The sequence below is a fragment of the Rhinolophus sinicus genome, linkage group LG06 (assembly GCF_036562045.2).
Source record: "Rhinolophus sinicus isolate RSC01 linkage group LG06, ASM3656204v1, whole genome shotgun sequence".
In the NCBI taxonomy this organism is placed as follows: Eukaryota; Metazoa; Chordata; class Mammalia; order Chiroptera; family Rhinolophidae; genus Rhinolophus; species Rhinolophus sinicus.
In genome coordinates, this window is record NC_133756.1 from 125,260,521 (window position 1) to 125,276,579 (window position 16,059).

Below are 16,059 nucleotides of genomic sequence, written 5' to 3' on the forward strand. Positions count from 1 at the left end.
TTTATCCATTCATCAGGTGATAGACATTTGCGTTATTTCCAGTTTTTGACTATTACGAACAATGGAGCTATGAACATTTGTGTATGTATTTTTTGTGTGGGCATAATGTTTTTATTTCTCTTGGGTAATACGTAGGAGTCAGATTGCTGGTCATATTTTAAGAAACTGCAAGACTATTTCCCAAAGTGGTTTCCTGTACCATTTTGTATTTTACCAGTAGTGTATGAAGGTTCCAGTTTTTGTCTCCTTACCAACAATTATTATCTGTCTTTTTTGTTATGGCCATCCTAGTTGGTGTCACATGGTTTCTCACTGTGCTTTTAATTTACATTTCCCTGATGACTAATGATGTTGAGAATCTTTTTATGTGCTTGTTGACCATTGTATATCTTCTTTGGAGAAGTGTGTAATCAAATCCTTTGTCTATTTTTAATTTGAATATTGTCTTTATTGTGGAATTATCAGAGTTCTTTATATATTCTAAATATTAGACCTTTTACATATATATGATTTACAAGTATTTTCTGCCATTGTGTGGGTTATTTTTTCAACTTTCTTGATGATGGCCTTTGAAAGTATAAGTTTTGATATGATTTTGAAATGATGTCCAGTTGATATTTTTTGTTCAGTGTGCTGAAGGTACTTTTTTTGTGTGAGTTTTCGTGTTGCAAGATAATTGTAAAATAGTGATTTTGTTCTCAAGCATTTGATCTTTAAGGAAACTTACACACATGAATACCTCCTAGGAACATCATGCTTTTGTGATATATTTCTAGTAAAGAATGAATTACTGGATTAGGTTTATCTTTAGACTCTTCAACTTAATTGTACACATTGTGTCTGGCTTCATAAATAAGATCTGAAATTTGTTTTCACTTTAAAGTTAATAAATGGCAACTATTCAAATTATGAGTAAATATTTAGTCACAATATATCCACTTCCAATAACCTTGTTCTATATGCAGCTGTAGTGAATTTGTCACCATTAATTTGTGGGTATATTTTGTGCATCTTTCAGCTTTTCTGTACCTTTCTGCCCATCCTTCTCTTAGTCCATAAAGTATAAATTAAAGACAGTAATTATTATTAGTTGTATAGAAGGCTGGGAATCGAGTGAATTCTCTTGGTACATGCAGATTTTTTGTTTTAACTTTTTATTTTTAAATAATTTTAAACTTAAAGAAAAATTGCAAAAATAGTTCTCATTACTCTTCACCCAGCTTCCCCTAATGTTAGCACCTTAGATAGCTAGTCATGCCATAATTCTCAAAACCAGGAAATTAATATTGATATGATACTATTAACTAATGTATAGACTCCTTTCACATTTCACAAGAATTTCCACTAATGTCCTTCTTTCTGGTCCATAATCCATTCCACCATTCCATATTGCATTAGTTCTCAGGTCTCATTAACCTTCAGTTTTGTAAGTGTTTATCAGTTTTTAATGTTGATTTAATATGCAATTCAAGGAACTATTCTTAAAAGCATGTTACCATTTAGGAAAATACAAGTATCTTTTTAGATACCCAGATTATTACCTTTGAAAGCAGAATGTTTCTCAATCTGTTATGTTCATTTAGAAACTTTCTAGAGGTTTTTTTTATTATAATAGTTTTATAAGAAAAAAGTTTTATAAGGTATGGAATAAGATTAACTATATTCTATTATTTAAACATAGCTAAGATTTGGCATAATTGCTTTCTAAACAAATGATATAAAAAAGTTGAAGGATGCATTCACTGTTTTTTGCTGGTAGAGATCGAAAATAAGAAAATTGGATGTCGATTCTGGGGTTCAAAGAATCAGAATAAATGTATGTTTTAACATTAGTAGTCATTTTTAACTCTGGTGTATTTATTTGGCATTTGAGATGGTTATATTTGGAACTCTTTCAATAGTAATTTTTGTTTATATTTACAGAAAAAGATCTACAAAGATCAGATGGAATACATGTTGCAGAATCATGTATTCCCTCTCTTCAGCAGTGAACTAGGCTACATGAGAGCCAGGGTATGTTTTAAAGCTGTATTAATTTATATATTTCTGTCTTGTAACAAATGACTGCTTATGTAAACTTTTAAATGGAAATGTTTTAACATTCACTTTATAAGCCATGTTTCATTTTACACTTCTAGTTCATGTAAATTTGTAAATGGCTGCTATAATGTGTGCATAGTTTTCATCTGTGTCTGATAGCAGTATCTGTCTGTGTTTTGCATTCAGATCTTGCTATCCACACAAACATGCAGCCAAAGAGTAAGTTGGGATCATAGTACTGGTCTAGTGTTGTCTTAATGGACATAATTTCCCACTGGCCAGCCTCCAAATTCTCACACACAGAACTTTGGGAATAGAGATAACCATATCTTGGGCAAATTTAATGTATGTATATAGTAACACTGCATTTTTTTTAAAAAAGGCTTGCTGGGTTCTTCACTATTTTTGTGAAGTAAAGTTCAAAAGTGACCAGAATCTGCAGACAGCCTTAGAGCTGACACGGAGATGTCTGATTGATGATAGGGAAATGCCTGTGAAGGTAGAAGCTGCTATTGCACTTCAAGTGTTGATCAGCAATCAAGAAAAAGGTAATGGGGTTTATCATCTCAAAAAAAGTACAACATGCTTATGCATACTCGTACAGGGCTACATATTCGTATAGTCCTACAAACTTGACACATTATCTTCCTTTTTGTGTGAAAGTATCTCTTTTTTATTCTTTGGTGTACGTTGTATCAGGTTTTAAGGAGTTTAGCTATTTTAGCCACAATTTTTTTCTCTTTTCTTCTTACAGCTAAAGAGTACATCACACCATTCATCAGACCTGTAATGCAGGCTCTTCTTCATATTATCAGAGAAACAGAAAATGATGATCTTACCAATGTAATTCAGAAAATGATATGCGAGTATAGTGAAGAAGTTACTCCAATTGCTGTAGAAATGACACAACATTTGGTATGTTGTTTGAACCATTATGCGTTGCTTATAGAAGTTATTTTCACAGCTTACTGTATGTCAGATAACTGTTGTAAACCCTTGATACATATTTAGCTCATTCTAACACAATCCTTTGTGAGGAATATTCCTATATTGGGAGAAAATGGGAGGTATAAAAAGGTTGAGTAGCTTGCCCATAGCTAGAATGGGCGGGACTGGGATTCACACCTGAGCTGTAGCCTTTACAATGCACATTTTTAACTGCTACCTTACGTTGCATTATGATTGCCTTGTTCATATGATTTAAAGATAAAGTAGACATAATAGTTATTAATTTTTTAATGAAATTTATATAAATATTTTATAAATGGCCTTTGTTTACTATACACAGCCCCAAACATCTGAGAATTCAGTAAACTATTTATGGGTAATGGAAAGTATGAACATGTGCCCAATAAGTATCCATTCCTTTTCCCCCTACAATGATTTATTTGATCCAGTTTATATTCCTGCTGAGTATTGAGATTTCAAGAATCTAACTCTTGATATTTGCTGTGGATTTAAACAAAGGCACAGAGTTTTGTGAAAAAGTGTGTTCTTAACACCTGATGTTAAAATGGATAAGGACATTTGAATAAATGTAGCATTTATTAAGTATGTATATTGCATTTATAATAGTTTGATTATTAGTTATGACTCCTCAGAAGTTTATTTCAAAGTGATTGAATATTAAATATTACAACAAATAAAACCTTGATGATTAATATACTTGTATTTGGCCATTGTCAAATGTTAGCCAGTAATATTAATAAAAATATTCATAATACTAAACAGTCTCTATGCCTTGCCTCATTTAATCTTTGTAATATCTCTGAAGTTCCCAAATGATGTTAAGGTCCCCTAGTAAGTAGCAGAGCAGTACCATTTGTTTATAGAGCCCAAGCTCTTTAATGTTTCTTAATCTATTGGAAACATTGATTGGTTGTCCTGTCCCAGTAAGAACATTTTAAAAATCAAAAGTTTTAGACCATAATGTATTTATACTAATTTAATGACAAACCTAAATTATATCCTCTTGAATCTAGGCAATGACATTTAATCAAGTAATCCAGACTGGGCCAGATGAAGAAGGAAGTGATGACAAAGCAGTCACTGCTATGGGAATCCTGAATACCATTGACACGCTTCTTAGTGTAGTTGAAGATCATAAAGAGGTAAGAAAATGATCCAGTGTTGTAAAGGTTTTAGGTTATTTCAAACCATTCTTCATCAACTGTTCTATGCTTTTTGGAGGGTTCTGACATATAATTCTTTGGTCATCTTCTCACGCACCTTGATTCTGCCATCTTTGAACTAGTCCCTTTTGTAAGGATAAGATTGGTACCTTACTTTAGGTTCTTTACTATTAATAGGAAGAAGAACAAGTTATTTGTATTACCATGTGTTTACCTCAAGGCTTAGGAGTTTGGCTTCCTCTTAGGTTACCTTACTCAGATCCATATGATTTCTAGCAAAACATTCTACTTAGTTTCCCTTTTCAATAAAATTTTTTTTTAATTAGGGTAAAAGACACATGACATAAAATTTACCACCTTAACTATTTTTTAAGCGTATAATTCATTGGTGTTAAGTACATGTCACATTGTTGTGCAACCATCACCATCATCTTCCCAGGTTTTTTTTTATTATTGTTATCCTTTAGAAAGGTAAGAGAATTTGTAATCGTGAATTTTAAAAATGGAATTTTTAAAATAAACACTAATGAGAACTATACAGAGAAAACTGTAACCAATACCCTTTAACCAACACCTAAATTTCTTAGATTTTAACATTATACAGTATATACTTTGGACTTTAAAACAATGTCCAGTAAAACAATGTCAGAGAGATGTAATTGAAGCCCTTAGGGTACCAGCCACTTCCTGATCTCATTTCCTTACTTCCTTTTCTTAGAAGTAATCACTGTCCTGAATTTGGTGTGTCTAATTCCAATGCAGATATTTATATACATAAATTATACTTTTGAATTTATATACATAAATTATATTTTGGAATGATCTACAAATTGCCTTTTGCAACATGAGATTTTAATAAACTTTTGTATTCTAGATTATAATTGGAGATAGGCATAACCCTATAGCTAAGCTACCTTATGGTTAACAAATCAGTTGTTTACTATATTTGAAGAGTTGAAAATGTATTAAACATAATATGTATTTGAGATGGATGTTCTCTTTTTATATCTGATTAGTAAATTTTATCTTATTTTCCCCCCTTTTTAAACATCTTAATGAATTTCAGAGATTTGGGATCCAATTAAAGACCATCCTGACAATTAAAAAGGAACTTGTATTTTCTATCTTATATGACTTGGCCTGGTTCACTGTATCTAACATAATTATATAAATGGAGGTGACTTAAGAATTATTGGGAGTGATGGGAATAATGCCTTCTTTCAAATAATTTTTCTGTAAAGCATTGACAGTGACTTTTCGATTATAACTGGGCTGAATTAATCTATATACACAAAAAGATCTAAAGTTTGTCTGTAGAATGGTTGTGGCTCCCTTATTTTCATAATTGTTTGTGTTTTTCTAGGATGTTATTTTTTTCTTTCCTTTTAAGGAAAACTACACATGTTGTTTTGTGTTAGTCTCATTGTAATGGTATTTCATTAAATTTGAATCCAAGGTTGATTCACAATATCAAAGGACGGGTCCTTTCAAAGCAAAGACTTAAAATGATTTCTTAACAATATTGACTTTATATTTAAATGCAATGAATTACATTATACATTATTTAGTAATTCATTCAGTGTACTACAATTCTATATGATTTTTTTGTCTTTTTTAGATAACCCAGCAGCTTGAGGGAATCTGCTTACAAGTCATTGGAACTGTTTTACAGCAGCATGTCTTAGGTATATACCTCTGATTGTACTAATAATTTACTGCTATTTCACATCAGCAAGCATTGTCCTAAAGACTCAATGTTCTCTTTTAGAATTCTATGAGGAGATCTTCTCTTTAGCGCATAGTTTGACATGTCAACAAGTGTCTCCACAGATGTGGCAGCTTCTACCTCTGGTATTTGAGATTTTTCAACAAGATGGCTTTGATTACTTTACAGGTAAGTCAAGTCAGCATAGAAATACTGAGGATTTCCCCCTATTTTGATTCATTTTTAGTATGTCAGTTGAACAAATACTTTTGAATATTCTAAATGCTTCATTGTTTGGATAAGTTGTCAGTAGTTAATGCTCAGGGACAACCCATAGCATTGATTTCCATTGCATATTTTGATTTAGTTATTAATTTAGTCTTTTGGGTTTTTTTAACACGTATCTCACTCTCCCCACCCCCCAATCAATCTTGGTATAATTTTTTAGCTACTAAATATAAAGGAACTCACTTTAATAATGATTCATTACTACATCTAATTATAAATGAATTACCTTAATTAAAAGTGAATGTCAGGGACAAAACAATCTCAGATTTGTGTTCTTTTTCTAAGGAGATTTTTCAGAAACAAAGCATTTATATTTAACTGATGCTTTTTATTAATACAGATATGATGCCTCTGCTTCATAATTATGTGACTATTGATACAGACACACTTCTGTCTGATACCAAGTATCTTGAAATGATATACAGTATGTGCAAAAAGGTAGGTCATTTTTAATTAACAGGACATACGATGCTGCTTCTATAAAAAATATGTAACTGTGACGCTACATGATACCACATTATGGCAAACATATTATATGGGTCTGACAGAATAAGACCTTTAAACGTTTTAACCTAAAAAGACTTTGAATCCCAGATATCACAGTAATGGGTTTGATAAGTATTTGTCTTCTGTCTGCCCTCCGACATTTAATTGGGTGTTACATTTTTTTATTTTTAGAGGGCCTGGAGCTTACCTTAGCTTATTAGTTCTTTAATAGGCTTTGGATCAAAAGAAGGAAAGAATCCAGAACTTGAGGGATTTTTGAAAGGATCAGGAATTATTAGAGATGTTTTATAAAGAAAAATCCTTGGAGGCTGCGGGTTTATAGAGGCAATATGGTAATTATATAGTAAATAGCAAGATTGTAAAATGTGAGGGTTCTTTTAAAACAGTCAAAAGTACTGTGCCATTTCTTGGAAAAATCATAAGATAAATTTATGGTAAATGCTACTTTTTTAAAAAAAAATGCTTTTCTTAAACTAGAGGTGTGAGTAAAATACTTGAATTGGCGTCCTTCTATAGATACAAAAGTTAATATAATTGGTAACATTTGAGTTTCTAACAGTACTTGTTTAGAGGCAGCAAGCTGTTTAACACCAGGCGTTTAAAAGCTGATTTTGCTTCATGAAGTCTTTGGGTGTGCTTGTCCTCATTGATACCACAATAATCACCTAGTTATGTTACCCAATATTTATTGCCAATAATATTGTTTATGTTAATATTCTGGGAACACATATTCTCTATACTATTGTATTCTAAAACACTTAATCCGTAACACTGTCAGTTCTGTAATGCTAACGAGTACCTCAAGTCCATGTTTTTTATTTGTCTATGGACATATTGCTGTCAACAAGGTGCCTCTTCCTCCACCTCTCCCACTTCGATGTCAGTAGTTTTGATGTTTTGAAACTTGTGTAGCGAAAAGGTTTTCCTAGCAATATCAGCTTATTTTTTTGTAGTTCTTTACATAAGAGCTAGATGTCCCTGAGAAAGGTAATGGCTGAGGTAAAGATACTTTGGCATGTTTGTATGAGAAGGTAGTGGTTGTCAACATGCTATAGTCCAGAATGGCACTACAGGGGGGTGCTTTAATTATGTAGACCAAGATCCCAGATTGCTGGAATATGACAGATAGACAGATAACAACTCTATATCCTTACAGATGCTTTAGACTATGTCTGAACATTTCATTTATTCATATTAATTTAGAATGTCTTAAATACTGCAGAGATACTAGATGGGGATGGAAATTCTCAGATTGGAAGATTTCATGATGCCTCACTGCAATTTACATTGTGTTGATTAGGTTCTTACAGGAGTTGCAGGAGAAGATGCAGAGTGTCATGCAGCAAAATTGTTAGAAGTCATCATTCTACAGTGCAAAGGGCGTGGCATTGACCAGGTCAGTGTGGCTAACTAGTAATGATTCATGTGTGAGGCTTCATTCAGAGAAGGAATCTTTCCCCACTTTTTCCTTGCCATTTGTTTTATGTTTTGTACGTTATTGTTTATTATGATACCTAGATAGCATTGGTTTAAAATTTAACCAATATATAATAATGATCATATGTTTAATATGTATATGTTAAATATGACTGGCAAGTTTTATGGCTACTTGTTATCATGCAAGGTAAGTTTTGACTTAAGATTTTTCAGTACGTTGTGAGAGTATTGCTTGCCACATTATCATTTTGCAGTAAGATAGATTTAGTCATTTAATTTCTGTGGTCAGTTTCAATAGCAATTTTTCCCCAGCTTTATTGAGATATACTTGAAATGTAACATTGTATAAGTTGAAGATAGACAGTGTGATGAATTAGGTGATAACATGCATATACTTTGAAATGATTACCACAGTAGGGTTAGTCAATAGGAATATTGTGAATCCATGATTGCTGCTAGGGTGAGGCTCTAATATCTCAGTGAAGACTTGTTTTTCTCTAAAATTAGATTTCCCCATGAAACGCCCAATAATAAAAACTGTTGTATCATCTAATGGGGAAAAAAGGGTTAGCTGAGGCAACAAGTAATTTAATATGGGTAGGATAGTTAGATTGCTGTTCCTTTCAATTTTGGGATATTTTGCTCTTTCTTTCCAGTGCATTCCCCTATTTGTGGAAGCAGCTTTAGAGAGACTGACAAGAGAGGTGAAGACAAGTGAACTTCGAACAATGTGCCTGCAAGTTGCCATTGCAGCTTTGTATTATAATCCACACCTACTTCTTAACACCTTAGAAAATCTTCGCTTCCCTAATAACGTTGAACCAGTTACAAATCATTTTATTACACAGTGGCTTAATGATGTTGATTGTTTCTTGGGGTAAGTGACATATATTGGACATTCGTTTATTTAACTTTGTAAGGAACTCTGTTTATTAAATTAAAAAAGAAAGAAGAAAATCTTTATTTTATTTTATTTTTTAGGCTACATGACAGAAAGATGTGTGTTCTGGGCTTATGTGCTCTCATTGATATGGAACAAATACCACAAGTTTTAAATCAGGTTTCTGGACAGATTTTGCCAGCTTTTATCCTTTTATTTAATGGATTAAAAAGAGCATATGCCTGCCATGCAGAACATGAGAATGACAGTGATGAAGATGATGAAGCTGAAGATGATGATGAAACCGGTAAGAGATTTGCGATGAAGGAAGCCAAACCTATGTATTTAAAAATAGCACTGGATATTTTATTTTGTTAGTCCTTCTCCTCAAGAAATGTGGGATTGTAGCCAAATGTTTTCATGTTGTTCTTTCATTTATAGAAAGACTATCTTACCTTCCCACTAGTGTAAGGGCCACGAAAGCAGGAACTTCAGCTATATTTCCAACACATAAAGCAGTTCTAGGCATTTATGGTTTTCAGTGGTGGCAAACATCTGTCATTTATTAATGCTAAAACAAGCATCCTAGCACTATATAATTAAGTTAATTGAATGTTGCCTAATATATTTCATCTGTAGACTACAAGAGTATAAATTGATAGAATGTTGGTTAAGATAAATTACTGTAAAGGTTTCAGAATAAGATAGTTATTGCCATTTTTGTCTTTTATCATTTATTAAGCTAGCCTTGAAAAAAAATCTTGCGAAATGTGTTCTGTGGATATAACATAAACTATATTACTTTACTATTGGTGTTTGTTTTGGTATATAACATAAGGCATAGAGCACACCCAAGTCTAAATCTCATATTATGCAGTCCTTTTTTAAACCTCTAATATTAATCGTGGTTGGGTTTCTTGGATTTCTATGAGATTTTTTTTTTCTATTTATTGCTGAATATATACTTAAACACCAAGTCCTGGAACTCTTCCTTGAATTTATTCAGTTGTGATTTGTAATTTACTGACAGTTATCACTGTCAGTTTGTTGAGTAACAGAATATTTCAGTATTAACAAAAGCACCTATTTTATGACTTGCCAGAGGAACTGGGGAGTGATGAAGATGACATTGATGAAGATGGTCAAGAATATTTGGAGATTCTGGCTAAGCAAGCAGGTGAAGATGGAGATGATGAAGACTGGGAAGAAGATGATGCTGAGGAGACTGCTCTGGAGGGCTATTCCACAATCATTGATGATGAAGACAACCCTGTTGATGAGTATCAGATATTTAAAGCTATATTTCAGAGTAAGTCAACTCGTTATATGTAATTCGAATACCTCTATATAATCCATTTCCCTGAAGCAATCTGTTTTTATGTCCTTTAAAGGGAATTTGAGTATGTCAAATCCAAACTAGAATGTGATTTAGGATTGTTAGGCAAAGTAACCAAAGTTATTTCTACTGTTGCCATAGTTTGAGAGTATTTTCCTCATCCTATCATTTTATTTTTATTTAGATTATAATTTTGGAACATGCACATTATAGGAAAATAGTGTAGTTCAACAAGTTTATATAATGACAATTCCTCTTTCCCACTTCTGATTTTTAGCCTCCCAGCTTTACCCAGAAGTATCCACTCTTCTGTTTGTGTGTTTATGGGTTTCTGTATCTTTTCTTCCCAGCCAAATCTACACTTACCTATTGAGAATTTGATCATTTATAAATAATGGCCTTGGCGTCCCTTTTCTTTTTCTCCTGTGTCACAGTGTGTGACTACAGAATATTAGGTGCAAGTTTGTGCTTTTTTTTTTTTTAACCATTCATTTGCTTGGATTTCAACAAAACACCATTTCCCTCAGAGTTAATTATTACACTGTATCATTCCTGTGCATTATCAACTTTGATATATAAAATAAGTTCTCTGATTAGTCTTCCAAGCCCATTGCAAAGCAATTTTGATGCAACGTGGCAGAAACACAAAGAAATGGTTTCAGAGCATGGCAGGCAGCAAGAATTGACTGAGGTGCCAAGAACTACTGTCTTGCTTTTGTCTATGGCTTTGTGTTTTGTAGATTTAAACACAAAGGATTAATCCCTAAAGGATTAAGGAATTAAAATAGAGGGCTCATGCACAGTAAATGCAATAAAATAGAAATATAAAATCATGTGATTGAAAATCAGCCTTCCTCCACAAAATACCTGGCACGCCTAGTATAAGAGGAAATCAGTTTTCATTCTTGAAATTACTCCATTAAAAAAAATTCTTTTGTGGAAAATCTTTATAGAGAACATTTTCTCTCATTGTCACTGTCTCTCACTCACCACACACACACACACAACACACACCTTTGTGTAATTATTTAATTGAAATAGGGAAATACATGGTCAGACTTGATATCTTTATACATCAATTTATCTAGTGTATGTTTTCTTTTTTTAATATAAGAGTGCATCTTTTTCTTTTTTTAGATTTTATTGGGGAAGGGGAACAGGACTTTATTGAGGAACAGTGTGTATTTTTCCAGTAATTTTTCCAAGTCGTTGTTATTTCAATCTTAGTTGTGGAGGGCGCAGCTCAGCTCAAGGTGCTGTGTTCAATCATTAGTTGCAGGGGGCGCTGCCCACCATCCCTTGCGGGAAATCGAACTGGCAACCTTGTGGTTGAGAGCCCACGCTCCAACCAACTGAACCATCCGGAGGCAGCTCAGCTCAAGGTGCCATGTTCAAGGTGCCATGTTCAATCATTAGTTGCTGCCCACCATCCCTTACGGGAAATCGAACTGACAACCTTGTGGTTGAGAGCCCACTGGCCCATATGGGAATCGAACCGGCAGCCTTCAGAGTTAGGAGCATGGAGCTCCAATCACCTGAGCCACCGGGCCGGCTCCCTAGTGCATGTTTTCATGAAACATTGTGAGATTTTTAATACCTGGTCTTGTGATGCTGGGAAAATTTGTTCTCGTTTTTTCACAGGTTGAGTTTGAACATTACTTAGGATATAACATTAAAAATGTGTGAGCATTTCAATTTTAACTTAAACTTAAGCACTGCAGAGCTATCTTTCTATGGAAAGACAGTAGGTGTATTTAAGAAGGGTTTTGAATCGGGAGTACAGAAAGAAATGAGGCATTTATTTTGTACCATTCACCCCTTTCTTGCATCTACTTAATGCTTCTGATTTTTGTTTTGTAACTTGGGGATTTGAGAAATCTAACCAAAGTAGCCTTGATTATTTTCAAGTTGCTTTAATTCTGAATCTTGTACGGGGGTCATATTAATTTTATTTCTTAACTTTCCTTAGTTTGTTACTTATTATATAAGAATGGTTTACGCTCTGAATCCTTATTTGCTAAGGATATGAATCTAATTATGAGAATGATTATATTTTTTGAGGCATAAAGCAAAACCAGAATTTCCCCTCCTCCCCTATACCATTTGTTTCATAATAACTTATTATTGGGGGAATATAAAATAGGTCAGAATTTTGGTACTGGAGATAGACTATAGGGAACAGAATGGAAAGGAACTACCAGGCCTGTCTTATTGCCCTTTTCACCCTTGTTTCTTTTCTTGATAGCTATACAAAATCGTAATCCTGTGTGGTATCAGGCTCTGACTCATGGTCTTAGTGAAGAACAAAGAAAACAGTTACAGGATATAGCAACTCTGGCCGATCAAAGAAGAGCAGCCCATGGTATGTTAATTGCCCACAGCCCCTCTTTAATGCAACTAATAATTTGGTACAGCTTTAAAATTTTATATTAAATGATTTAAAATTATATAACAGCTACCGTTGTTGCAGGTGATAGGAATTCACTCTAATCTGAAGGAATGAAATGAAGTAATGAATTTTGTGTTTGGCTATAGTTTACTGGTTTAAAGTGTAGTTGAAGACTCAGTGTGCAGGAATTTTCGTAAGGTCACTCAAGCTCATCGTGATAGCTTGATAGTCGAAAATCCTATTAAAAGTGAAAAAAAAAATGTTTGAAGTTATGAAAACTGCTCTTATAAGTTTATTAAAGAAAATCCTGACATTATCTTGTCTTTTCATCCTCAAACATTCCAGTCAGTATGCATTTCTAAAAAGGACATTTAGATAATGTATAGCCTAACAATTTTCTATACATCTTAATACATGTTAGTCAAACTACTTTTATATTCAATGAAGGGTCCTCCTGTTTTCTAAAGTATTTTTATGATTGGGTTTGGGTTTGCTTGCATTAGATTCATTAGCTGTTAGTCCCTTTGAAGATTGGATCCTACTGATTCAGTATTTGACTCAAAATGGGGTATTTAAAGATTTAAGGGAAAAAAAAGCAATGGGAAGTGAAAGCTAAGAAGTCTACAGACTACAGCAGGAGAGTTTATCTTGTCTACATAATACTTGTCTCGGCTCCTGTACATTTAGAGGGAGAACTTTGGAACTTCATGCCTAATACTAGTAAAGCTATGGTTAATGTCAGTTTCTTCTGTTTTCCAAAGCAGTAAGATGACTAAATGCTCTATTAAACTATCACTCACTTGTTTTCTAGAATCCAAAATGATTGAGAAGCATGGAGGATACAAATTCAGTGCTCCAGTTGTGCCAAGCTCTTTCAATTTTGGAGGCCCGGCGCCAGGGATGAATTGAGTTTCACTTTCCTTCCTGCTGTGTGAGTGTAGTGAAGAGCTTGTGTTCCTCCCAGTAGCGGTTCCAGAACTGGTTCGTGTTATCCACTCTAAACTAATTGATCAATAGATGGACAAAAACCCAGGAGGTGGGACCTGATCATGCAACTTGGCACTGAAAAAGAAACCAGAGGGATTTTGGGGGGGAGGGAGGAAACTTGAGGGGGGGGTATTTTCTTTATTTTTTGAAGAAAGTAAGATTCTGACTGAAAGTTCAAGTGACACTGTGGAAATATGAAACAAGAGGGGATGTCATGAAGGCAGCTTTTCTTTTTCTGAGGAAAAAATAGGCATGGGCTACAGGACTATTTAAAATGTCTCATTTACAGTATAAGCTCAGAGGTAGATGTAATTTTTACACCTATGAGTATTTGTCCGATTTCTGTCTCTTTCTCACCATTGGGTATCTATTCTTCATATGTAAATAAGATAAGGTAATTGATAACCTTATTCAGTCTTCATCATTTCATTCATCAAATATTGTTCCTATGTAGATTATTGGACATTTATTGTAGCACTACATAAACTGATTAAAAAAAAATCTGTAAATGAATTAGCACTTTCATATTGAAACAAGCCTGCTAGCCTATGTATAAAATAGCAAAATGTTTGCTGTTTATAAAAAGAAGGGATGTAATGGGGCGGGGGGCAGGGGTAATTTCAAGTTATTAATTTAAAAATGAACTAGCAGTTTTGTACCTGGTGACTTCGTGGTGCGCTCACTTCTGATAGTGACTTGAATTCGGTATGTTAAAAGGGGTTAGTGGTATTTCATTGCTGCTAAAAAATGGCAACTCCCTCTGTGTCTTGTTTTTTCTTAAAGCTCTCAGTGTACAAGTGGATATTTGGATACAAGACCCTACTGTAACAAATAAGAAAGGTGATATTTGAAGCATGTAAACTGGATATAAAGTTCTACTCTTAAGGAGTTGATCAAAGTATGGCTAAACATCTATATATGCAATCTATTAAAAGAACTTAATTCGGCTATTACGTCTTAATTCGATTGCAGTGTTTTCCTAATTATAAAAGTTTTTCCTCATTGGCTTGTTTTTATCCTGTACCGAGAAAGTGTGCAAAATTCACACTTTTAAAATTTGACATTTAACACCTGCCCACCCCCTTTTGCCCATCTCTCTTACCCCTCTTGTTGATTGTGGTATCTTATCTTAAATAGATAGGCTGAAGGCACATGGTTCCCTCCAAAAACCACTACTGATACCACTGCAAAAACAAGCCGGCAACAAGACAACATAAAGAGGTTGGCTTGCTTCCCTCTCTCCTAACTGCATGTTCAAAAATAAGCCTTTATTGATCTTAAACATCTGTCAGATGAGTCATACATTGGGTTATTTTTTTATATACATGTATACACACAATATTTCAAATTGAAAGCAACATCTCAATGGATTAAAAACTATTAAATGCTGTTATCTATAACAGACTAGAAAATTTATAACTGTAAAAATGAAACATGCACATATTGATATTTAAAATGCATAATGAAGAAAACCCATTGGTGTTGTGTTTTTCTTGTATGCCAATAATTAAGCCACTATTGTTGGCACTGTTTGGTTTTCTATTTTAACACTGAAGGAGTGAAAAGTTTCCTATATTTATGAATTTACTATGAAAATCTTGGCCAAAAAAAGATGAAAAAAAAGAATTGTCTGTCTAAAATGTGTGGATGAAAACTGTTAAGTGTGTTTCTACTTTTTCCCCCCAAGTTGGACACCATCTGTATACCCTAGGTTGCTTAAGGGGATTTCACTATTATATAAAATCAATAAAATTAAAATGGAGTAGTTGTATATATGCAACATTGTGTACAGAGGGGAGATACTGAATAGTATTAAACGTTTTCGTCTTCCTTTACCTTTTATCCCCTAATACTTAGTCCACTTTTTTAAATTTCAGACTTCACTGCTCTTTGAATTGATAATTCCAGTTTTCACTGTTATTGGAAAACCATATCTAATAAAGGTTTTAGTTATTCCCATGCACGGTATGAAAATTCTCATTTGCTGAGGTTTTGTTTCAAGAAAATGTATTGGTATGTCTTTGAGAACAAGTTTTATTGTTTCCTCTGTCATACAATCCAAACATTTCCATTTATGGATTTTAACTGAAATTAAAGACCTTAAAATTAAACTTATATTTAATATTAAATAGTGTTCAAATGGTAGTTTCTAATGCATCAAATATATCTCAGTTATTTTCCGTATTTATTAAATTTAACATCAAATTATTTTCTTATAGATTATGAATCTTGATATGTCTGTTTCTAGATAAGGTTATAGGACTTTTGATAACTTTTGAGTATATTTAGAAACATGTAATTCGTTGCATGTAGATTTTATTTAACGTATAGCCTTTCCCACAGTTTCACTAACCTATA

At 33.3% G+C, this 16,059-nt stretch overlaps 1 protein-coding gene and 1 non-coding gene across 2 annotated transcripts in view; both read left to right on the plus strand.

Moving 5' to 3' along the window:
* Window positions 1-15,660, plus strand: part of IPO7 (importin 7) — a 47,710-nt gene extending 32,050 nt beyond the window's left edge. The window contains exons 13-25 of the mRNA XM_019728877.2: window positions 1,924-2,013; window positions 2,423-2,588; window positions 2,795-2,955; window positions 4,023-4,151; window positions 5,791-5,857; window positions 5,941-6,066; window positions 6,506-6,603; window positions 7,973-8,068; window positions 8,766-8,986; window positions 9,091-9,296; window positions 10,092-10,298; window positions 12,571-12,687; window positions 13,526-15,660. Coding sequence (XP_019584436.1) covers window positions 1,924-2,013; window positions 2,423-2,588; window positions 2,795-2,955; window positions 4,023-4,151; window positions 5,791-5,857; window positions 5,941-6,066; window positions 6,506-6,603; window positions 7,973-8,068; window positions 8,766-8,986; window positions 9,091-9,296; window positions 10,092-10,298; window positions 12,571-12,687; window positions 13,526-13,623 — 1,782 coding nt within the window. The 3' untranslated portion in view covers window positions 13,624-15,660. The remainder of the gene's footprint in view (window positions 1-1,923; window positions 2,014-2,422; window positions 2,589-2,794; window positions 2,956-4,022; window positions 4,152-5,790; window positions 5,858-5,940; window positions 6,067-6,505; window positions 6,604-7,972; window positions 8,069-8,765; window positions 8,987-9,090; window positions 9,297-10,091; window positions 10,299-12,570; window positions 12,688-13,525) is intronic.
* Window positions 2,162-2,343, plus strand: LOC141572556 (small nucleolar RNA SNORA23). Its single transcript, XR_012497881.1, has one exon. It is a non-coding gene; the product is annotated as a small nucleolar RNA SNORA23 (small nucleolar RNA).
* Window positions 15,661-16,059: the final 399 nt, after the last annotated feature.